This window comes from Capricornis sumatraensis, chromosome 18, assembly GCF_032405125.1.
Source record: "Capricornis sumatraensis isolate serow.1 chromosome 18, serow.2, whole genome shotgun sequence".
NCBI classification, from domain to species: Eukaryota; Metazoa; Chordata; class Mammalia; order Artiodactyla; family Bovidae; genus Capricornis; species Capricornis sumatraensis.
Window position 1 is genome coordinate 46,792,181 of NC_091086.1, and position 25,381 is coordinate 46,817,561.

A 25,381-nucleotide genomic window follows, 5' to 3' on the forward strand; every position below is an offset into this window, starting at 1 on the left:
AAGGGACTCTCAAGAGTCTTCTCCAATACCACAGTTCAAAGGCATCAATTCTTCAGCGCTCAGCCTTCTTCACAGTCCAATTCTCACATCCATACATGACCACTGGAAAAACCATAGCCTTGACTAGACGGACCTTAGTCGGCAAAGTAACGTCAGGCAACACTGAAAAGCAATGAACTTGGGCAACAGGTGCAGACTAGCTCTTGTGGCAAAATTATCTCCATGACTAGGAAATAATGAGAATATGTGCTCAGTCACTCACAAGGATTCAAAAATCCTTCAAAGCTTGCATGACCACACTGATCCATGGCTTCTGCCTGAGTTCTCTTTTTTGTCCTGCTTTACTCTGGCTGTCAGCTTTTTTCCCAGTAGAGCTATAGTTGAAAAAGTCTGCATTAGAGATGTCCATGGCAGTCATACCCAGTACCGCCTCCTCTCTGGCTGCTGCTGCTCTTGATGATGGAGGCATGAAATACTAGTCAAGCCTTTTTCTATATTTTTTGTGTGTGCTTCTAAGAAACAGAGGATAATGTGGAGTTGAAGTATGCTCAGAGGCAAAAAGATGGGGTTACTGGTCTAGCTTGCCATTGACCTTGGGGAAGCCACCTCTCTGGGCCATTTCTGAGGCCCCTTCAACCCTCCATGGTGTATTTTGTCTTCTGCCATTCCCAGCACCAAGGCTGATCATTTGTTGATATCTAAGTGTTGAAGCTGGGCAGAGTTTTTTGGAGAAGGTGTCTTTATTCATGGCTGCCCTGGAATGTCTCAACAGCTAAAATTCCATCTTTCTCTGGGAAGAGGAACTCTGCTTAGTAGATCTGACACTGCATACTAGATGGTGACATCTACTCTTTTAAGTAGGACCGTGCTTGGGGAACGAAAGGGCTATCCTCTTGTAGACCCTCCATTCAGTTCAGTTTAGTCGCTCAGTCATGTCCGACTCTTTGAGACCCCATGAATTGCAGCACACCAGGCCTCCCTGTCCATCACCAACTCCCGGAGTTCACTCAGACTCATGTCCATTGAGTCAGTGATGCCATCCAGCCATCTCATCCTCTGTCATCCCCTTCTCCTCCTGCCCCCAGACCCTCCATAATAACTTCTATTTCCTCTCATGGAGAAAGAGGGTAAAAAAAGGCATCTAGGTGTAGTACATGGTTACTGTGATGGAAAGTATGTTCAGTTTGAAGAACTTAGGCCCAGAGTACACTAGTATGTACAGGAACTCCCTGGTTCATTTGTTCATTCACTCACTTGCTCTTTTACTTGAGAAATTTTAATTGAGCACTTATTGAGTGCTTGGCATGGGGGACAGAATAATGAATAAGATGGTGACTCTTCCCACTGCTTGTTTCCTCACACTATCTGGGTGATGGAACCACCAGGAATCCACTGTGACGTTTCGCTCTTAGGGAGAATTTAAATTAAGAGCCTGTTTCAAAAGGAAGTTGGGAGACTATTAAGCCCTTTTCTTCCAAGGTGCCACCCAGAGCCTTGGCCTTCATCCCAAACTCTTGCAGCCCATTCTCTTTGGTCTGGAACATTGACCCCTTGTTGCCCAGTTCCTCAGCATGATTTATTTCCTGCTGCCTAATCTCCTTGATTCTGTAATACTCACCTACCTTGATCTTTAATATTAGCTAGCTCTTTTCTGGTATTTTTTAAACTTCTTGCACTTAATCTATTGACCTCCTAAAACCACCCCTCTGGACTCCTTTGGCCTTTATTGGCTTCTCTTGACCCCTCCATTGCCAGGTCCTCTGACCACTAACCCAAATCCTTGGCTTATTCTCATGGACCTGCTTTGTTTTGATGCTGGCAACAAGGGACCACATTCTCTGAGCACCCTGGAACTCTTCTACAACTGATTGTGTCACTTAACTCAGGACCCAAACCACCAGCCTTGATTCCTACCTCCTTTATTTAGTCCTAACCAGAATGTGTTCAACTTTCGTTTCAAATCTTTTTATGGAACTAGAACAGTTACCGTATAAAGTTCACCTTTAATTTTATATTTTAAGTAACACATTTGCATATCTATTGAGTAGATTTGATGCACATAGTCGAGTTACTTTAAGCCTTTTGGCATAATACTTAATTCAGTTTCCACTCTCTAATATACCTTACATACAGTTTTTCTTTTTTTTTTTTTATTTCTACAATTCAACATGCTGAAAAAATGGTCTAGAGTCTAGAGAACAGAAGAAACACACAGAATGTTCTTAAACTCTTGCTACTAGCATCCATATCTTTAGAAGATATTTCCGGAATGGAGGAAAAGCAGCAGCTGCCTGAAATTCTGTACCTGACCCCCTGGATCCCATCCTGTATTGATTTTGTGTGTTTATGTATTTAGTACTTCTGGCTGCAGTTCCCTAGGTTCTGCTACTGATCTTTATGGTCAAAAGATTAGATTCACATAGAATTCAGAATTGAGAAAAATTATAACTTAAATGCCCATCTTGATTCCATAATGAAGCACATTCTGGACTTTGGCTTGGGGCCTCTAGGCTCTGTGACAAACTAATGTGATCGTGAATATGAAGAGAGCCCACTAAGAGCACTCACAGCATAGGTCGGGGCTGTGGCCTCAGTGTTGAGTGCAGGGTCCATACAAGTCTGGGGAGTGGGACTTGAGATGCTTTTAAGAAGAAAGGATATGGCTTCATGACTCAAAGTTGCTCCTAGGCTGTCCCACAATATTCAATTTATTTCCTATTGATGTAAGAGGGAATAGGGACCATTCTGGGGCTTCCAGGATGATGCTAGTGGTAAAGAACCTGCCTGCCAATGCAGGAGACATAAGAACACTGGTTTGATCCCTGGGTCAGGAAGATCCCCTAGAAGAGGGGATGGCAACCAGCTCTAGTATTCTTGCCTGGAGAATCCCATGGACAGAGGAGCCTGGCAGGCTACAGTCCGTAGGGTTGCAAAGAGTCAGATATGACTGAAGTGACTTGGCACAGCACAGCCATTATATGATTTTAGAAAGGTGAAATGACATGAGGAGGTCAGTGTCATAGAAAGACTAGTTTGCCAATGACATACAAAATTGCCTAGAATAGGAGAGCCTAGTGCTGGGATATCAACCCAGGTCCAGGAGATGAGGGCCTGGACTAAAGAAGTTCATGTAAAGGGGATGAGAATCACATAAGAAAACATCCCAGAGACAGAATTGGAGGCAGAAGTTAGGAGATAATGGTGAGAGAGGATATGGCTTTCTTGAAACCATATTTACCAAAATACCATCTTTACTTGGAAACTGTCCTAAGTCACACTTTCTGGGAAACCTTGAGTTGGAGGGAGTAGGGAGAATGGACACTTTACACAGAAGTTCTCCCATCAGAAGAGCTGAGAGACTTCCTGGGCTCAGGACTGTGGGGCTTTACCCTGGAAGTGTTCAGAGTCAGGAAGCCTCTGTCTGTTCCCTCTGCTGTTTCCACCGGTTTCTATTGGGTTGGCCAAAAAATTAATTCAGATTTTTCTGTAAGATCTTGTGGAAAAACCTGAATGAACTTTTTAACCAACCCAATAACAAGAGGATCATGGTTGCTCATGGTGTGTTCCATGACTCCAGGCCCCTTCCTACCCTATTTTGAAATAATTGAGGCTAAAGTTCCAAATCCGGAACACTTTAATTCTCAAACACCTAGTTGATGAATACAATTCTATGTAGCTCTTCCTCACTGTGATTTGTGAGCAGGTCAAATGCAGGTTTGAATCTGAACCAGACACCAGTGTGTCACTGCCGTCAAGCCAGGCTTCAGAAGAGTGATCTGTCTTTCCCAGGCAAAAAAAAAAAAACAAAAAAAATCTTTCCTCACAGAAACCATGACATCTTGGCCTGCAGTGAGGATCGTCTTGCTTGCCACAAACTGACAGAACAAATTTTTTTTAAAAAAGGAAAAGGCAATCTGGTAGTTGTAGATAAATTGCATGGGTTAACAGTATGACCTCTTCATAAACACATTTTTATTTGAAGTGACAGACTGGAAACAAAATAAGCCAGTGAGCAAATCCCTTTTTTAGAATAGTTGGATAAGATGCATATTAGCACAATAATCCACTGTTCCTCCTATGATATGTCTTCAGAAGTGAGGCCAGTCTTCTACCCCATCCTCAAAGGTCATGAATATTCTTTTAGCTTAAGATTTTTAGACTCAGAGATGGTTTTTCCAGGTGGTCTCTGTGGACAAAGAAGAGACTCCTCCTTTGAGGTCAAGATTACGTCTTTCTGCTTTCCCCAGTACTGGTGCAAAAGGATAGTGTTTACTGGGGAAAATGAAAGAAAAGTGATTTGCTGAATGAATATATTAATCTTTCTTACTATTTGAGGGATATTCTTACCAACCCTGAAAATTTTCCCTTGACATCGAATAAATGTCTCAATAACCCTTCACCTCTACAGCTTTTTTTATATGATTCTGATTTCTGTAAAGAAGACCCATGAATATGAGACATTCAAGGGGACTTTTTTCATGTCTGTTCTACCAATCACATTTTTTCATTAAAAATGCTGTTTTAGGTATTTAACAAATCCTGGTTATAGATATGTGTGTGTATATATATATACACATACATATGTGGGATATAGCATAGATTGCCTCCTCTCTTGGAAAACATTTCTTCATTTTGTAGATAGATGGTCATTCCCTTCCACCTAAATGTCCATTAACAGTGTGTTGGTTAAAAAATAGGTTTATGTCATTTTGGCAGTTGTTGCAATGCTCAAAAATGTGGAAAGATGTGAGAGGTACATTAAATTTAAAAAGCAATAGTTAAAATGTTCATATAGTATGATATATCACTTGTTTAAAAAAGCATGTATGTGTTTTTATAAGTACAAAGAAAGGTTTTGAAAGAGAATCCAAGAAACTATTAAGTGTAATTATCTTTGGGATTTAAGACTCTGGGTGGAGGGAAATGGAAACTTTTACTTCTCATTTTACACTCCTCTCTATTGTGGGCTATTTTGTCATGTGTAAGAGTCTGTGGATATGTTGTGGTTCTTTTTAACTCCAAATATCAGAATTCTATTTTTCGGGTTTCATTTTTGATGTTCTTTTGCAAAAATATATTATAAATATGTATTACATTTGCTCATGGCTAAATCTGCCTGTTTACACCTTCTGTCTACAAACTGTTCAGAAGCAGATATTGTATTCAATGAAATCTTTTATTTTAAATTGATATACTTCCCCTTTTAATATGGGAGAATCTACACACAATAAATATTTCTAAATTTAATATTCTTAAGTGGAAGATAAAAAGCAAACTCTTGGGGGTTGTTTTCTCATCTATTTCTCATAGCTTTTTTATTTTGTTTGGTTTCTTGCTTGTTTTAAGACAAAGGATATGGTGGTTATCATACTATTTAATGGGCTTTCCAGATGGCTCAGTGGTAAAGAATCCACCGGCTAATGCAGGAGACATGGGTTCAATCCCTGGGTCTGGAAGATCCCCTGGAGAAGGAAATGGCAACCCACTCCAGTATTCTTGCCTGAGAAATCCCATGGACAGAGGAGCCTGGCAGGCTCCAGTGCATAGGGTCTCAAAAGAGTCAGACATGACTGAGCGACTAAACAACAGCAGCATCCTATTTAATGCCAGTTGACTTTTCTGCATGAGCTCTGCTACAAGAAGCTCTGCTATGGCTATAGGAAGCAGTGTTCCAAAGTTTTTTAAACAATTGCATTACCCTCAATTACATGTGATAAATATTTTGCCCTGCTAGTTGTAAATCAGTAGTTTTAATCAAGTGTCTCAGGTGAGTTTGTAAGGGCCTAGTGGAGTTTAATCAAGTACTCCATGCCTACACTTTGGTTCCTCTGGATGGCAGCTGCAAGTTTGAAAAATAGAGCTGAAGTTGCGGCCTGTGCACAGCTTCTGAGTAAATCATTCCTGCTGGCTTGTTGTGGGTTTTAACACCCAGGATTCTGTGCTGTGTTAATGTCTGAGGAAAAGAAAGCAGTCGGGGCACTTTTAGGTGACAGAGATGAGGGCTTGCTTGTTAGTCAGAATAAAACCTAGGATAAATCCAGTGGGAAATGACCAGGATGATCAAGATCTTAAAATGAAGTTTTGATACAGGATGCTTGGGGCTGGTGCACGGGGATGATCCAGAGAGATGATATGGGGTGGGAGGTGGGAGGGGGGTTCAGGATTGGGAACTCATGTACACACGTGGCGGATTCATTTCAATGTATGGCAAAACTAATACAGTATTGTAAAGCAAAATAAAGTAAAAATAAAAATTTAAATAAAAAAAGCAACAACAAAAATAAATAAATAAATGAAGTTTTGCATGGAAAAAGTAAAGGAACACAGAAAATGTAGCCTAGAAATGGGTAAAATAATTGATTATCAGCGCTAGGAAGGATGTCAGACATCATCTCATTCAAGCTCCTTCCTTTTACTGATGACATTCAAAGCAGTTGAATAAGTTGATGGGCATCATGGAGCTTATTGTGATGCAGAAACTAGAACTGATGTCTAACTCTCAGGCCCAGTACACCTTTCCCAGTGCTTTCCCCAGAGTCTTTCCTTTCTATAACAGCTATAAGGTGGTGAACATATGCTTCTTATGTTCTTAAGAAGCATAAATAGGATGAATGCATAAAGGGCTTAGCTTAAAGTCTGGCAAAGAGAGGAAACACTTCATGTTTTAATTCCATTTCTCGCCTTTAGGTCTCCTACCATAATAACCAATAAGTGAGGATAAGACTGTAGCTAGAACTGATCATGGTCTTTAAGTGGATGTTCTGTTTTTTGAGAATGTTGGATTAGAACACATGAGAATAAAACATAAGTTTTTATTTCATCAAAATATAAGAAAATATGAAAAAAATATTTTTAATGAATATAATTGTCCAGCAATATAAAAAACTATGCTCAGAGCTGAGTTTCTCATCATAAGTTGTATTCAAGTGTACCAGGTGGCAATCAATCCAAGATTCCCTACAGAATTCTCTTAATGAATTTAAGCTATGATTAAATTATTTCCTCACCTGTTTTTAATTTTCAGGCAATGAGGATGAGGCAAAAGATTTAGTCACTGCAAGTGTTCAGGAAGATTAATCTGATAGCAGCAACAAATGGGGAGCAAAATGCAAATGGGAAGCTGGCTAGGGGCTGTAACATTTTGAACTATCAACAGGAAATCACAGAAGAATAAATGCTGGATCAACCACAAAAGCTTCAGAATCTGATCTTCATTTATTTCACCTCTCCTCTCATAAAACTGATTATGTACTGAGTCACAAAGCTCCTGAGATTTCTACTCATGGCCAAGCTCCTTAAAGTTCCCCATGAGTAGTGCATCTGCCCGTCTCAGTACCCACCCAGCAGGAAGACAAGGGCACTAAATGGTGGAGATGCTGAAAAGAGCATAGATGATGGTTGGAAACAGATTGTGTTCGGCTAAGCTTGCATGCTTTTCTTTCCTCCTTAGGTTATGTTGACATCGGACTGATTCCAAAAGGAGCCAGGGATATACGAGTAATGGAGGTTGAAGGAGCTGGAAACTTTCTGGCCATCAGGAGTGAAGACCCTGAAAAATATTACCTCAATGGAGGATTTATTATCCAATGGAATGGGAACTACAAGCTGGCAGGGACCATCTTTCAATATGACAGAAAAGGAGACCTGGAGAAACTGATGGCCACGGGTCCCACCAATGAGTCAGTGTGGATCCAGGTAATGCAGAAGTGAAGGAAACTGCTGACATTTACACTAGTTAGGATCTTTCTAATTTTCTTTTCCTAAGTATTTGCTAGAGGATATGGCTCTAGTGGTAAAGAACCTGCCTGCCAATGCAGGAGACATAAGAGATGCAGGTTTGATCCCTGGATTGGGAAGATCCCCTGAAACAGGGCATGGTAACCTGCTCCAGGATTTTGCCTGGAGAACCACCATAGAGAGAGGGGCCTGGAAGTCTATAGTCCATAGGGTCGCAAAAAGTCAGACATGACTGAAGCGACTTAGTATACCTTCATTAAGAATCCTTAAACCTTTTAGCGAGGAACAAGGGGGAAAATCTTTTATTGCCTAAAATTGCTGAAACTCTCATGATGGAATGCCAGGGGCCCTAAGATCATCCATGGAGTTCAGTTTCCAGTATGGTCAATGTAGGCTATTTATTTCAGAATGAGTTTTTTCCTTAGATATGAAAATGATAGCACCAATCTATGTCAGCCTGTTATGAGTTTTCAAACAGCTTTCCAGCAGTGGTGATGAACTGACATGGTTCTTCCATGTGGTCTCATGTGTTTGTCCTCAGACGAAAGATCTGACTTTCTAAAACTCTTGGAGGAGAAATATATTTATATATAGGATATGCTCTTCAAAGGCAGAAGTTATTTGTCTATCATACTGGCAAAGAACTATAGAAAAGGAGTGGGATAATTATACCAGCAGAGGCAAGGCAGGTTGGGGATTACAAATGGCCCAAGAGATAGTGACATCTAACTGTATTCAGAATTTAGAGGAAAGTCATTTCAGAACCAGAGATCAGAGCATTCACAGAAGCTGGAAGTCAAGGCTTGACAGCCATGATCCATAAATGTCAGGAGACCTTACATTTTAGAGGCCCACCAGGGAAAAGTTTAATATATGGGGACCCACAATTCCATGGAGCAACCAATCCACCACCTCTAATGTAAGATGAATCTAATTCAAACACCTGATAAGTAGATTGCCTAAAGGAGAGGGAAAGGAGGAGAAGGTCCCAAATTCTGATTACAATTTTGTGCTTTGGCGAAAACCCATGACTATTTTAACCCCAGAATTATATGCTGTAAAGAAATCAGCCTAAGAGCTGGAAGAGGGCATCATAAAGCAATAACAACAACAGCCAAATTAGTGTTTACTGAGTGCTAACTGTATGCCAGGCACAGATCCAACCATATCTAATAACATAACTATTATTTATTTAGCCCTCATCAACAATCCTTAGTCATGCTGTGATTATCCTTACCTTGTTGATAAGGAAAGTAAGGCACAAGAGATCAAGGAAATTACCCATAACCACAAAGTTAGTAGGTATGCAAGGGCACAAAGTGACCTACCAGCTATTGTTGGAAAGGGTACTCTGGTTAATCCCTCAGAATAATTCCCATATGATTAGATTTCCCATGGGAATTCAGTCAAGAAATAATAGATTGGGGCAGATTAGATGTAGATGTATATAGACTTACAGGTGGGAAGTAGATGTATTTATTTAATGGCATCTTTTCCAGTGCATGCCTTCATGACTACTTTAAAGGGGAGGACATTGGGCAGGATTTTTATGTGACTGTGATTTGCAGTGTAAGGTCACATCAGAGTTTTGCATGACCCCTCTCTTGCCCTTTAGCTTCTATTCCAGGTGACTAACCCTGGTATCAAGTATGAGTACACAATCCGGAAGGATGGCCTTGACAATGACATGGAGAAGCTGGTGTACTTCTGGCAGTATGGTCGCTGGACAGAGTGCAGTGTAACATGTGGAACAGGTGAGAACAGATGCTCTCTCTATGAACCACGTCAGCTTCAGAATAAGCCACGGAAATAGTTCAAGCCGGCAGTTTGCACTCATGCCCCTGGGTCTGCAGGGTTCTACAAAGATGGCCCAGGGGCTTCGATGAGTAGTAAATGTGTCAGACATGGTATAAACAAGGAGGCAGGGTTTTTTTGTTTGTTTGTTTGTTTGTTTTTTAATCAGCTTTATATACTATCCTCATGAAACGTTTTGTGTACATAAAGAGTTACAAGTCTTCTATTTATTTTCTATATTTATTTATTTGGCTTTGCCGGGTCTTCGTTTCACCATGTGGGATTTTTAGTTGTGGTATGCTAACTCTTAGTTGCAGCATGTGGGATCTAGTTCCCTGACCAAGGGTGGAACCCGGGCTCCCTGCATTGGGAGCTTGGAATCTTAGCCACTTGACTGCCAGGGAAGTCCCTACATGTCTTTTTATTTACTTATTTATTTATTTTTAATTGGAGGATAATTGCTTTACAATATTTTGTTGGTTTCTGCCATACATCAACATGAATCAGCCATGGGTATACCCATGTCCCCTCCCTCTTGAACCTCCCTCCCACCTCCCACCCCATCCCAACCCTCAAGGGCGTCATGGAGCTCAAATCTTGTGCTTAGCAACAACCTGTGTGTCTTTTTAAAAAGGAAAACATAAAGATTTATAACTGCTCTAGTTGAGGACCACAGAAGTCAAACCACCTACCAGAGGCATCCTTTCCATTACGGCCACATCCAGACCATAACCAGCTCTCCTGACTCCTAGCCCAATGGTCTTCTTATGTCTCCAATTGAGCAGTTTTTCATACCTACAGGAATAATCGTTTTCTCTCATAAAATCAAGCATTGGAGAGGTTCCTTGCTGTTAAGTATGTCAGGATAGGACATGTTTTGCTGCGGTAACAAATCAAAATCTTAGGAACACAGTGAAGGTTTATTTTTATTCCATTCTAAATCTGACATATATATCAGATGACCCTGCTTTGTCTTGTAGCTGAGACATCTGAAATTGCACCACTGGGAGGGCAGAAATTGAAGAGGCAGACTGGCCCTTCATAACGGCCATGGCCTGGAGTGATGCAGACCACTTCTGCTTCGGTTTGATTGGGCTCAGCCCTATAGGCACAGTCCTCCTGCAGACAGATGCTAGAAGCTGGACAGGACCACGTGGACATTTGTAGAACACGGGCTCTCGGGGTCTCTGAAGGCAGGAGTTGGGGTTGTTCTGGTACTTGGGGCTCTTGACTCATCTGGGGGCTTTAATAGTAAACTCTAACTCTCTTTTCTTCTTTTGGATCCTGTCCAAGTCTGTTCTGGAGTTTTCTGCCTCTATTGTTACTACTGCCTATAAAATGAGGGCAACTAGCTCTAGGTCTAAAGAACCTGCCTGCCAAAGCAGGAAACATAAGAGAAGCGGCTTCAATCCCTGGATCAGGAAAATCCCCTGGAAGAGGGCAAAGCAACCCACTCCAGTATTTTTGCCTGGAGAATCCCATGGACAGACTGGCGGGCTACAGTCTATTGGGTTGCAAAGAGTCAGACACGACTAAAGTGACTTAGCACGCATGCATGCATTGTTACTACTGCCTATGAATCAAGGACAACTATGTGCTGAAATGCCAGAATCAGCAATCCAGCAAAGAGAATCAAAGTGATGGAGTGAAGGAGCCAGGAGAATACAGCCTCCTTCTCCCTGGCTTCCTCTCATATACTTTGCTTCACTTGTCCACTTGCTCCTTCTACCCTCTGCCCTCCGGGAGGCAATCGTGGAAAGAAATCCAGTGACAGTGAGACAATTTTTGTATTACTGATTTCTTTCTTTCCCTCCTTCAGTATAGAAAACCAAGAGCTAACCTTTGGAATGGAGAAGGAAATGGCAACCTACTCCAGTATTCTTGCCTGGAGAATCCCACGGACAGAGGAGCCTGGTGGGCTACAGTCCATGGGGTCACAAAGACTCGGACATGAGTGAGCACACAGCACACAACCTTTAGAAATAACAGGTCATATGTCCATTTCAAAATGCGTGATGTTTTGAAAACCCCAAACCTCTGGAAATCTGTCCAGGTCAAATGTGCACTGACAGCAGCCTTGGGGGCATCCGTGAGAGCCTGTCCTGCTGTTCCTGCCAAGGATGCTGCCTAGGAGGACTGAACACGCTGAGAAGCAAAAGCTACTTAAGCAGAAAATAAGAAAATATTTCCCTGAGGACCAGTTGTGAGGAACATGAAGTCATTGAGACTTCATTGTGGTTAACAAATACTTTTTCAATTTTGCATCCCTTTTGTTCTCTTTTTTGTGCAAGGATTGTTGTTGTTTAGTTGCTAAGTTGTGTCCCACTCTTTTGCAACCCCATGGACCATAGCCTGCTAGGCTCCTCTATCCTAGGATTTTAAGCTTTAAGTTTGAATCATTTGTCCCAGGACACCACAGAGAGAAACTCAGTCAGTCCTGCCTTAGCAGGGCATCCTCAGAGAAGAAGAGAACATCATCCACCCCCTCCTGCTATTTCAGCATGGGGAAATATTTTTGCGTGACTTGTGTAATATTTCAGAACAGGGGAAATACAATATAGATGGCTGATTGGTGTGAGAATTGTAAAGATACATCTGCAGTTAGCAAGGAGATACAACAGCCTTACCAAGTGTGAATTGGGCCTTTGATTTTGATACAGCCTGATCCTTCAGTTGCACCTCGGCCAACTTGGGCAAATGTCACTCTGCTTATTAAACCTTAGCAGAGAGATCATAGTGTCCACATGCTCACCTGAATTTCAGTCTCTGCTATCTATTCAAATAGCACTGTGCTGTCTTTGTTCTGGCAGAGAAGAGTGACAGCATATCTACCTTCATACTCTCAAACATAGAGAATGAAATGCTAATATTTACACAGGACACTCACTGTTAAATATAAAGATGGAAGCATGCCTGAAACACTGATTCATTTGGTGGTGTGTTTTTATGTCAGATTAAAACTTTATATATTATAAAATAACTTAAATACATTAATGAAAAAAAATTTTTAAATCAGCATCCTAACACATATGCACTGTGGTATTTTGCTTTATTGCCCTTCAATATTCTTGTTTCTCATCATAGATGTTTATATGAAATGAAGTGAAGTTGCTCAGTAGTGTCCAACTCTTTGCAACCCCATGAACTGTAGCCTTCCAGGCTCCTCCACCTATGGGATTTTCCAAGCAAGAGCACTGGAGTGGGTTGCCATTTCCTTCTCCAGTAGATGTTTATAGTTGTGTGCATGTGGATGGATTTATGTACACAGATACACATGTTTCCATTTAACATCCTAACATAGGTACCTTTCCATGTATTATTCAGTCTCCAGAGCAATCACTTTTAGGGACACATTATATTTCATTGGCAAGACAAAGCAAAATTCCCTTAGCCAATTCCTTATTGATCATCACCCTGTAATGAGCATCTTTGGGCCCATGTAAAGAATGATCTCATTAAATGTTAATTTGTAAATGTAATTTCTAGGTTCAAAAAGTAAGATATACCAAGTGTTAAGAAATTTATTATCAAATTGATTCCTGTAGTAAAAGGGTTGCAAATGGATAGTAGCAATCATTTTATTTTACTTTATTCATTTTGTTATTGTGTTATTTTAGTTTTACACTTTTTCACCGGAAAATATTTCAAACATCCCAGCAAAAAAAGAATGCCATAACAAACTCCTGTATATCAACCACTCAAGTTTATCAGATCTTATTACTATGTCATGTTTATTTCAATCTTCATTTTTAAAGAATAACAAAGTACACAAATATACTTAAAGAGCACTCCCTAATTCCACTCTCTTTCCTTCCTCTCAGAGTTAACTAGGGTCAATGTTTTGTTTCCATATGGGAGAAACATTAGAGGAATGGCAAAGAGAAAGAAGATCTTGGCAGTCATCTGGGGAAGTAATATTAGTGGCTTGAACTAAAAGTAAGGTGGTACACACTGCTATATTTAAAATGGATAACCAACAAGGCCCTGCTGTGTAGCACATGGAACTCTGCTCAATGTTATGTGGCAGCCTGGATGGCATTGGGGGCTTGGGGGAGAAAAGATAAGTGTATATATATGGCTAGGTCCCTTTGTGGTTTACTTGAAACCATCACAACATTTTTTGTTAATTGGCTATAACTCAACAAAAAAGAAAAAGTTTAAAAGTAAGTAAATAAAAGGAATCCAAATTGGAAAGGAAGAAGTAAAACTCTCACTGTTTGCAGATGACATGATCCTCTACATAGAAAACCCTAAAGACTCCACCAGAAAATTACTAGAGCTAATCAATGAATACACTAAAGTTGCAGGATATAAAATCAACACAGAAATCCCTTGCATTCCTATACACTAATAATGAGAAAATAGGAAAAGAAATTAAGGAAACAATTCAATTCACCATTGCAATGAAAAGAATAAAATACTTAGGAATATATCTACCTAAAGAAACTAAAGAACTATATATAGAAAACTATAAAACACTGGTGAAAGAAATCAAAGAGGAAACTAATGGAGAAATATACCATGTTCATGGATCAGAAGAATCAATATAGTTAAAATGAGTATACTACCCAAAGCAATCAATAGATTCAATGCAATCCCTATCAAGCTACCAGCAGTATTTTTCACAGAACTAGAACAAATAATTTCACAATTTGTATGGAAATACAAAAAAATGCAAATAGCCAAAGCAATCTTGAGAAAGAAGAATGGAATTGGAGGAATCAACCTGCCTGACTTCAGGCTCTACTACAAAGCCACAGTCATCAAGACAGTATGGTACTGGCACAAAGACAGAAATATAGACCAATGGAACAAAATAGAAAGCCCAGAGATAAGTCCACACACCTATGGAACCTTATCTTCAACAAAGGAGGCAAGAATATACAATGGATTAAAGAAAACCTCTTTAACATGTGGTGCTGGGAAAACTGGTCAACCACTTGTAAAAGAATGAAACTAGATCACTTTCTAACACCATGCACAAAAATAAACTCAAAATGGATTAAAGATCTAAATGTAAGACCAGAAACTATAAAACTCCTAGAGGAGAACATAGGCAAAACACTCTCTGACATAAATCACAGCAGGATCCTCTATGACCCATCTCCCAGAATACTGGAAATAAAAGCAAAAATAAATTGGACCTAATTAAAATTAAAAGCTTCTGCACAACAAAGGAAACTATAAGCAAGGTGAAAAGACAGCCTGCAGACTGGGAGAAAATAATAGCAAATGAAGCAACTGACAAACAACTAATCTCAAAAATATACAAGCAACTCCTGCAGCTCAATTCCAGAAAAATAAATGACCCAATCAAAAAATGGGCCAAAGAACTAAAGACATTTCTCCAAAGAAGACATACAGATGGCTAACAAACACATGAAAAGATGCTCAACATCACTCATTATTAGAGAAATGCAAATCAAAACCACAATGAGGTACCATTTCACACCAGTCAGAATGGCTGTGATCCAAAAGTCTACAAGCAATAAATGCTGGAAAGGGTGTGGAGAAAAGGGAACCTTCTTACACTGTTGGTGGGAATGCAAACTAGTACAGCCACTATGGAGAACAGTGTGGAGATTCCTTAAAAAACTGGAAATAGAACTGCCTTATGACCCAGCAATCCCACTGCTGGGCATACACACCGAGGAAACCAGAATTGAAAGAGACACGTGTACCCCAATGTTCATCGCAGCACTGTTTATAATAGCCAGGACATGGAAACAACCTAGATGTCCATCAGCAGATGAATGGATAAGAAAGCTGTGGTACATATACACAATGAAGTATTACTCAGCCTTTAAAAAGAATACATTTGAATCAGTTCTAATGAGGTGGATGAAACTGGAGCTGATTATACAGAGTGAAGTAAGCCAGAAAGAAAAACACCAATACAGTATACTAACACATATATATGGAATTTAGAAAGATGGTAACAATAACCCTGTATGTGAGACAGCAAAAGAGACACAGATGTCTAGAACAGTCTTTTGGACTCTGTGGGAGAGGGTGAGGGTGGGATGATATGGGAGAATGGCATTAAAACATGTATAATATCATAAAAAATGAATCGCCAGTCTAGGTTTGATGCAGGGTGCAGGATGCTTGGGGCTGGTGCACTGGGATAATCTGCAGGGATGGTGTGTGTGTGGGGTGTAGGGGGCGGGGTGGCTGGGAGGGGGTTCAGGATTGGGAACATGTGTACATCCATGGTGGATTCATTTTGATGTGTGGCAAAACCAATACAATATTTTAAAGTAAAAATAATAATACTTAAAATAAATAAAAGTAAGGTGTTACAGGTTGAAAAATTATACAAATGTGGAGATATTTAGAACATGGAGTAGCCTGGACTTAGTGGTTGATTCAGTTTATCTGTTAGTAGGGAATTTTTTGAGCCTGAGGGATGGTTGAAAGGTAACGCTCTGTGTTCTCCTTTGCATAACTGGCTAAATGTGGTTTTACTCACTGAAGCAGAGAGATGTGACTAGAAATAGTTCTAAAGAGTTTATAATTATGTGAATTCAGTTAAAGTGCATGTGAGATATCCAAGTGAAAATATCCAAAGGCAGCAAGTAGCATGCTTAATTTAAAATATATGTCAGATTGCCATCTTTTTCAGTTTGGATTGCTATTACAAAACACAACAGACTGGGAACCTTCATTTCTCACAGTTCTGGAGGCTAGAAATTCCAAGGTCAGGGAGCTCACAGATTCAGTTCACAGTGAGAATCTTCTGACTTGTTGGCTATCTTCTCACTGTATCCTTACATGGCAGAGAGAGCAGGACCTCTCGTGCCCCTTCTCCTTTACATAAGGGTGTCTGTTCTGTCATGAGGACCTTACCCTCATGACCCAGTTACTTCCCACAAGCCCTACCTGCAAATACCATGACACTGGGTGGGGGGCAGTAGGACTTCAACATATGAATTTTCATCCCATAGCACTGTCCTATCAAACATATTTTATCCACAGTAAATTCCTGTTGTAATTATTTTACTGTCCTTCAATTCAGTTTAGTCACTTAGTTGTGTCCAACTCTTTGTGACCCCATAAACTGCAGCACGCCAGGCCTCCCTGTCCATCACCACCCCTGGAGTCTACCCAAACTCATGTCCATTGAGTCAGTGATGTCATCCAACCATTTCATCCACTGTCATCCCCTTCTCCTCCTGCCCTCAAACTTCCCCAGCATCAGGGTCTTTTCAAATGAGTCAGCTCTTTGCATCAGGTGGCCAAAGTATTGGAGTTTCAGCTTCAACATCAGTCCTTCCAATGAACACCCAGGACTGATCTCCTTTAGAATGGACTGGTTGGATCTCCTTGCAGTCCAAGGAACTCTCAAGAGTCTTCTCCAACACCACAGTTCAAAAGCATCAATTCTTCTGCACTCAGCTTTCTTTATAGTCCAACTCTTACATCCATACGTGACCACTGGAAAAACCATAGCCTTGACTAGACAGACCTTTGTTGACAAAGTAATGTCTCTGCTTTTGAATATGCTGTCTAGGTTGGTCATAACTTTCCTTCCAAGGAGTAAATGTCTTTTAATTTCATGGCTGCAGTCACCATCCACAGTGATTTTGGAGCTCAAAAGAATAAAGTCAGCCACTGTTTCCACTGTTTCCCCATCTATTTGCCATGAAGTGATGGGACCAGATGCCATGATCTTAGTTTTCTGAATGTTGAGTTTTAAGCCAACTTTCTCACTCTCTTCTTTCACATTCATCAAGAGGCTCTTTAATTCTTCTTCACTTTCTGCCATAAGGGTGGTGTCATCTGCATATCTGAGGTTATTGATATTTCTCCCTACAATCTTGATTTCAGCTTGTGCTTCATCCAGCCCAGCATTTCTCATGATGTATTCTGCATATAAGTTAAATAAGCAGAGTGACAATATACAGCCTTGATGTACTCCTTTTCCTATTTGGAACCAGTCTGTTCCATGTCCACTTCTAACTGTTGCTTCCTGACCTGTATACAGGTTTCTCAAGAGGCAGGTCAGGTGGTCTGGTATTGCCATCTCTTTCAGAATTTTCCACAGTTTATTGTGATCCACACAATCAAAGGCTTTGGCATAGTCAATAAAGCAGGAATAGATGTTTTTCTGGAACTCTCTTGCTTTTTCAATTATATATTTCTTTATGGACTTTGGAATTATAATTTATACACTTGATTTAAGCATGATTTCATTGTTAAGTCACTAAGTTGTGTCAAATTCTTTGCAACCCCATGGACTGCAGCATACCAGTCTTCCACTGTCACCCAGAGCTTGCTCAGACACATGTTTTTTGATTCAGTGGTGCCATCCAACCATCTCATCCTCTGTCACCTCCTTCTCCTCCTGCTCTCAATTTTTCCCAGCATCAGGGTCTTTTCTATTGAGTCAGTTCTTCACATCAGGGGACCAAAGTATTGGAGCTTCAGCATTAGTCCTTCTAGTGAATATTCAGGGTTGATTTCCTTTAGGACTGACTAGTTTGATCTTGCAGTCCAAGGTACTCTCAAGAGTCTTCCTCAGCACTGCAATTTGAAAGCTTCAACTCTTTGGTGCTCAACCTTCTTTATGGACAAACTCTCCCTTTTGGATTCTTTTTATTTTTCTCTTTCCTGTCCTTTTCCTCCCCTTTACTCTCTACATGCGCCCACTCTTCATAGTTTTGGCACTGTTTCCTGACCACCATGTGGGACTTCATTTTAGGACAGTGCTTGTTAAGGTGGTTCAGAATTGCCTCTCCTTGTGACATTGAAAATACATTAGGAATTATCACAGAGACAGCAGGCAGCTTGGTGGAGTGTTTATGCGACAAGCTGAGTCCTTACTTTGCCACCTTCCTAGGCCTGAAGTTCAGGAGTTAGGATCTAAGAAGTTTGTGGTGAGGGTGGTCTCCTTCCCACCTCAGGTGGAGCAGTTAAAGCTCTGAGACTTCACTGGAGCCAAGTACATGGCCACCACCCACAATAGCCTCTGACAGACCCTGCACTTAAGTCCTGCTCACCCTTTTGTCAGGATTTTTACCTACATTTAAGTATTGTGACATTTTGGTTTTCCCTTTTAAATAGTTCTAATTGAATACTTTTTATAATTTTGCATATTACTGAAGCACCAGTAATTTTACATATTTGTTGTTTTTGTTCAGTTAAGTCACGTCCAGCTCTTTGCAACTCCATGGGCTGAAGCATGCCAGCCTTCCCTGTCCTTCACTATCTCCTGGAGTTTGCTCAAACTCATGTCCATTGATTCAGTGATACCATCCAACCATCTCATCCTCTGTTGCCTCCTAGTTCTCCTGCCTTCAATCTTTCCTAGCATCAGAGTCTTTCCCAGTGAGTTGACGCTTTGCCTCAGGTGGCCTGAGTATTGGAGTTTCAGCTTCAGCATCAGTCCTTCCAATGAATATTCAAGGTTGATTTCCTTTAGCATTCACTTGTATTATCTCCTTGCAGTCCAAGGAACTCTCAAGAGTCTTCTCCAACACCTACAAATTACTCTTGTCTATTTGGAGCAGAGAGCTACTAAAGTATAAATTCACTAAGATGTAATCAGTCATTGGCTTCTTATCTGGAAGAAGGCTCTTGAAGGAGAACCAAGATGATATGTTCCAAGGGAAAGATAGAGTTCTGCCTCTGCTGGCTCAGTCTTGACCTGCCAAAGAGAAAGGACTGGTGGGAAGTTGCCTGTGCCTGTCCACCAAAGGCTGTCACACATCTCTAAATCAAGAGGCTCCCGCTTCCCAATCAGGCAACTTGTGTGTACAGTCAGCTTCTTCTAGCAACTCGATATCTGTTGGCTTCAAGAGAATATTGTGCCTCCATACATACCCCTTCTCCTTTTTTCAAAGATGAATTTAAACCAACATTCCTCCAGGAACAAGAACAAAATGAGGAATCCAAAAAATATAGTTTGGGAGAAAAGGCAATAATTTTTGTTGAAATGAGTGAGGGACAAGAAGCAAATTATGTTGATTATTGTAGATAGAGCATTCTGATTAAATCTGGCAAAAAGGCAGCCTGCTTTTTCTGCTTTTATTTTATTAAAAGTTGAGGTAACTAAGTTACTTAAAATGAAATTTAGGATTTAAAAAGAATCCACTAAGATGTTATTTCCTTAGTCTATTTTAAATTTTTATCTCTGTTTGAGAGCAGAAATCCGTATGAAAAATTGGCAAGAGAATATTATAAATTTAGTTGACTATCATCAAAGCCAGCCCACTTATTTCCCACAGCCCACTTTTCTTTATATATATATATTTTTTTTTAATTTTATTTTTACTTTATTTTACTTTACAATACTGTATTGGTTTTGACATACATTGGCATGAACCCACCACGGGTGTATATGAGCTCCAAATCCTGAATCCCCCTCTCACCTCCCACCCCATATCATCTCTCTGGATCATCCCCAGGCACCAGCCCCAAGCATCCTGTATCTTGTATTGATCATAGTCTAGCACTTCATTTCTTACATGATAGTATACATGTTTCAATACCATTCTCCCAAATCATCCCACCCTCTCCCTCTCCTTCACAGTCCAAAAGTCTGTTCTATACATCTGAGTCTCTTTTGCTGGCTTGCATACAGGGTCATCATTACCATCTTTTTAAATTCCGTATATATGTGTTAGTATACTGTATTGGTGTTTTTCTTTCTGGCTTACTTCACTCTGTATAATCGGCTCCAGTTTCATCCATCTCATTAGAACTGATTCACATTTATTCTTTTTAATGGCTGAGTAATACTCCATTGTGTATATGTACCACAGCTTTCTTATCCATTCATCTGCTGATGGAAATCTAGGTTGTTTCCATGTCGTGGCTATTATAAACAGTGCTGCAATGAACATTGGGGTACATGTGTCTCTTTCAATTCTGGTTTCCTCGGTGTGTATGCCCAGCAGTGGGATTGCTGGGTCATAAGGCAGTTCTATTTCCAGTTTTTTAAGGAATCTCCACACTGTTCTCCATAGTGGCTGTACTAGTTTGCATTCCCACCAACAGTGTAAGAAGGTTCCCTTTTCTCCACACCCTTTCCAGCATTTATTGCTTGTAGACTTTTGGATCACAGCCATTCTGACTGGTGTGAAATGGTACCTCATTGTGGTTTTGATTTGCATTTCTCTGATAATGAGTGATATTGAGCATCTTTTCATGTTTTTGTTAGCCATCCATATGTCTTCTTTAGAGAAATGCCTATTTAGTTCTTTGGCCCATTTTTTGATTGGGTCATTTATTTTTCTGGAATTGAGCTGCAGGAGTTGCTTGTATATTTTTGAGATTAGTCCTTTGTCAGTTGCTTCATTTGCTATTATTTTCTCCCATTCTGCAGGCTCTCTTTTCACCTTGCTTATAGTTTCCTTTGTTGTGAAGAAGCTTTTCATTTTAACTAGGTCCCATTTGTTTATTTTTGCTTTTATTTCCAATATTCTGGGAGATGGGTCATAGAGGATCCTGCTGTGATTTATGTTGGAGAGTGTTTTGCCTATGTTCTCCTCTTGGAGTTTTATAGTTTCTGGTCTTACGTTTATATCTTTAATCCATTTTGAGTTTATTTTTGTGTGCAGTGTTAGAAAGTGATCTAGTTTCATTCTTTTACAAGTGGTTGACCAGTTTTCCCAGCACCACTTGTTAAAGAGATTGTCTTTTCTCCATTGTATATTCTTGCCTCCTTTGTCAAAGATAAGGTGTCCATAGGTGTGTGGATTTATCTCTGGGCTTTCTATTTTGTTCCATTGATCTATATTTCTGTCTTTGTGCCAGTACCATACTGTCTTTGATGACTGTGTCTTTGTAGTAGAGCCTAAAGTCAGGAAGGTTGATTCCTCCAGTTCTTTTCTTCTTTCTCAAGATTGCTTTGGCTATTTGCAATTTTTTGTATTTCCATACAAATTGTGAAATTATTTGTTCTAGCTCTGTGAAAAATACTGTTGGTAGCTTAATAGGCGGAGAAGGAAATGGCAGCTCACTCCAGTGTTCTTGCCTGGAGAATCCCAGGGATGGGGGAGCCTGGTGGGCTGCCGTCTATGGGTTCGCATAGAGTCAGACACGACTGAAGCGACTTAGCAGCAGCAGCAGCTTAATAGGGATTGCATTGAATCTATAGATTGCTTTGTGTAGCATACTCATATTCACTATATTGATTCTTCCGATCCATGAACATGGTATATTTCTCCATCTATTAGTGTCCTCTTTGATTTCTTTCATCAGTGTTTTATAGTTTTCTATATATAGGTCTTTAGTTTCTTTAGGTAGATATATTCCTAAAGTATTTTATTCTTTTCGTTGCAATGGTGAATGGAATTGTTTCCTTAATTTCTCTTTCTATTTTCTCATTGTTAGTGTATAGGTATGCAAGGGGTTTCTGTGTGTTGATTTTATATCCTGCAACTTTATGATATTTATTCATTAGTTCTAGTAATTTTCTGGTGGAGTCCTTAGGGTTTTCTATGTAGACGATCATGTCATCTGCAAACAGTGAGAGTTTTATTTCTTCTTTTCCAATTTGGATTCCTTTTATTTCTTTTTCTGCTCTGATTGCTGTGGCCAAAACTTCCAAAACTATGTTGAATAGCAGTGGTGAGAGTGGGCACCCTTGTTTTGTTCCTTACTTTAGGGGAAATGCTTTCAATTTTTCACCATTGAGGATAGTGTTTGGTGTGGGTTTGTCATATATAGCTTTTATTATGTTAAGGAATATTCCTTCTATTCCTGCTTTCTGGAGAGTTTTTATCATAAATGGATGTTGACTTTTGTCAAAGGCTTTCTCTGCATCTATTGAGATAATCATACGGCTTTCATTTTTCAATTTGTTAATGTGCTGTATTACATTGATTTGCGGGTATTGAACAATCCTTGCATCCCTGAGATAAAGCCCACTTGGTCATGATGTATGATCTTTTTAATGTGTTGATAAAGACGCCACAAAAAAAGAAAACTACAAGCCAATATCACTGATGAACATAGATGCAAAAATCCTTAAAATTCTAGCAATCAGAATCCAACAACACATTAAAAAGATCATACATCATGGGCCAACATATTGATTGGCACCTTAATTACTTAGAATTTCTTTGTGGGCCGTGTTCAGTGTGTAAGTTAAAGAGTCAAAAGGCAAGCCAGATTTAAAAGCCAAGATCATTTTTCTTTTTTGAATTACAGGAAAAGGTCAGGGTCACATAGATTCAACCTAATCTGTTACACTTTCTGCATTTGCAGTGTTACATCATGATCACTACTCTTAAAATGATGACTGATTCTGACCCCCTCCACAAAGAGGTATTACAATATCCTATGTCAGAGAAAGATTCTGTTGTTTCAGCAGTTGGTATACAGAGTTGATTGATGACTATGCCACTCATAATTAATGATTTCAGTTTTTTATTACAGTGGAGACGTTATCAGGCAGGGTTCCTGCACACCCAAACAGAATACCTTGACTACTTTCAAAGGTGTGTGTAGGGCTTAGGGAAGCCAAGAAAAGTAATTCATTACCTCTGTCTATCCATTAATAGTAGAGGCTGGAGGGAACAAAGCTACTATCCTAGGCCTAAAGAAGTAAAAGAAGGAGCAGTTTTCCAAAGAAACAGTGTCTCCATTCCCCAAATCTAATTGGAAGCCACAGCAATCCATAGTATCAGCTTCTGCAGAGTGGATCTGGAGTGAAAAAAAAAGAAATGAAAACAGAAAACACAGGAGAGGATGAAATGAAAAGTCAATAAAATCAGTAGTGGTGAGTTTCCTAGCAAGCCAAGCTCATTGGTAGCTCTGGGTCTTGACTCAAGAAAAGAAGGCAGCTAGCATTTATTGAGTACTATTCCAGTTACTATTGCTGTATAACATAGCAACCTAAATTTAGTGTACTAAAACAACCATTTCACTATGCTCTATAGGTAAGATTGGGCTTCTTACCTATAAAATTGAACTGGTAAAGAACCTACCTACCAAAGCAGGAGATCTAAGAGACTCAGGTTCAGTCCTGAGTTGGGAAGATGCCCCTGGAGAAGGGCATGGCAGCCCACTCCAGTATTCTTGCCTAGAGAATCCCATGGACAGAGGAGCCTAGGGGACTACAGTACATGTGGTCACAAAGAATCGGACACAATTGAAGTGACTTAACATGCATGCACTTAGGTAGGATTCTGTAGGTCAGAAATTTAGACAGGATACAGTGGGGATGGCATGCCTTAGCTCCACAGTGTTTGACACCTCAGCTAGGAAGACCTGGATGGCAAAGAATTATTCAAATACCTAGAAGCTGGAATCCTCTGGAGGCTTCTTAACTCATGATTGACAGTTGGGCTGGATAACCCACTAGGGACTATCAACTGGAGTAGCTATACCTGATACCTCCAAGGGTGGGGGCTTCCTACTCCATGGCAGGTGGAGGGTCTTGAGAGTGACAGATTCTAAAGACTTGGAGGGAAGCCACATGGTCTTTTGTGACCTCACCTCTGAACTCACATAATTCATTTCTGCATTCAGTCCAAAGTCAGGGCAACTAGAAAAGAATATGCCAAAAGAGAGAGTATTGTTGCAGCCATCTTTGGAAAATACACCTTGTCACCAAGGCAATAAGAACTAGCAACGTGGAGACATTCTGATGGCAGTTGAAACAAACTTCTCCAAGTTAATGGTAAAATTTTGTTAACCAGAATTCACTTATTAACCACTGTTTTCCATGATTAAACTTTATCTTCTCTTCATGGATTATAGATTATAAAAGTAGAAGACACTCCCAGAAATAAACTAGCTCAGCATCACACTCTTAAACAGTCTGAAGTCATTATTCTCATTTTGTTGCAGTTAAACTAGAAATGAGTAGAAGGAAAAATAGAGACTAGAACCTAGGACTCTTGGATTTTATTTGTCTTATTTATTTAACTAGAATTTAATAAGGGGTGGAATTATAGATTAAATTTTACGAAGTGAACAGAGAACCACCTGAGTAGAGTCAGAAGCACCCGGCCAGGTATTGTGTTCCTATAACCTGGGATAAATCAGTCTACTGAGTCGGGGCCCCTCATTGGAAGGTTTGGGCTTAGCTTTGTATCTATGAAGTGAGAACTCAAGTGCTAGAAGAATAGATTAGTGGTCTGTAGTGTTGAAGAAGACTCTTGAGAGTCCCTTGGACTGCAAGTTCAAACCAGTCAATCCTGAATATTCTTTGGAAGGACTGATGCTGAAGTTGAAGCTTCAATACTTTGGCCACCTGATGCAAAGAGCCAACTTACTGGAAAAGACCCTGATGCTGGGAAAGATTGAAGGCAGGAGCATGGAAAAACAGAGGCTGAGATGATTGGACGGCATCACCGACTTGATAGACATGAGTTTGAGCAAGTTCCAGGAGTTGGTGATTGACAGGGAAGCCTGGCGTGCTGCAGACCATGGTGTTGCAAAGAGTTGGATATGACTGAGCGAGTGAACTGAACTGAGTGAATAAAATACTTTTGATTCATTTTAAAGTCTTCACTTACTGTTTTTCATTTCCCTCTGACATTTTTGAGTTTGTTGTTGTTCAGTTGCTCAATCATATCTGACTCTTTGTGACCCCATGGATTGAAGCACACCAGGCTTCCTGCCCTTCACCATCTCCTGAATTTTGCTCAAACTCATGTCCATTGAGTCAATGATGCCATCCAACTGTCTCATCTGATATATAATCTTTGGCATCTGAATATGCAGGCTAGCCCCAGATATTGGCATGAGTCCATGTAAGGGCATGTGAGACAGTGCGTGGTAGGGAACCTCCCCAGTTTGGATCCCACCAGCATTGTGGATATGGGGAATCCCTTCATGTCATTGGCACTAAAGCAAGGAGGTGACTAAATTATTGGTGCACATGTGGCCCTTT

At 40.1% G+C, this 25,381-nt stretch overlaps 1 protein-coding gene across 2 annotated transcripts in view; it reads left to right on the forward strand.

Moving 5' to 3' along the window:
* Nucleotides 1-25,381, forward strand: part of ADAMTS12 (ADAM metallopeptidase with thrombospondin type 1 motif 12) — a 374,380-nt gene that overhangs the window by 270,796 nt on the left and 78,203 nt on the right. For both annotated transcript variants that reach the window (XM_068990670.1, XM_068990671.1), the window contains 2 exons: nucleotides 7,451-7,695; nucleotides 9,353-9,491. In XM_068990670.1, coding sequence (XP_068846771.1) covers nucleotides 7,451-7,695; nucleotides 9,353-9,491 — 384 coding nt within the window. The remainder of the gene's footprint in view (nucleotides 1-7,450; nucleotides 7,696-9,352; nucleotides 9,492-25,381) is intronic.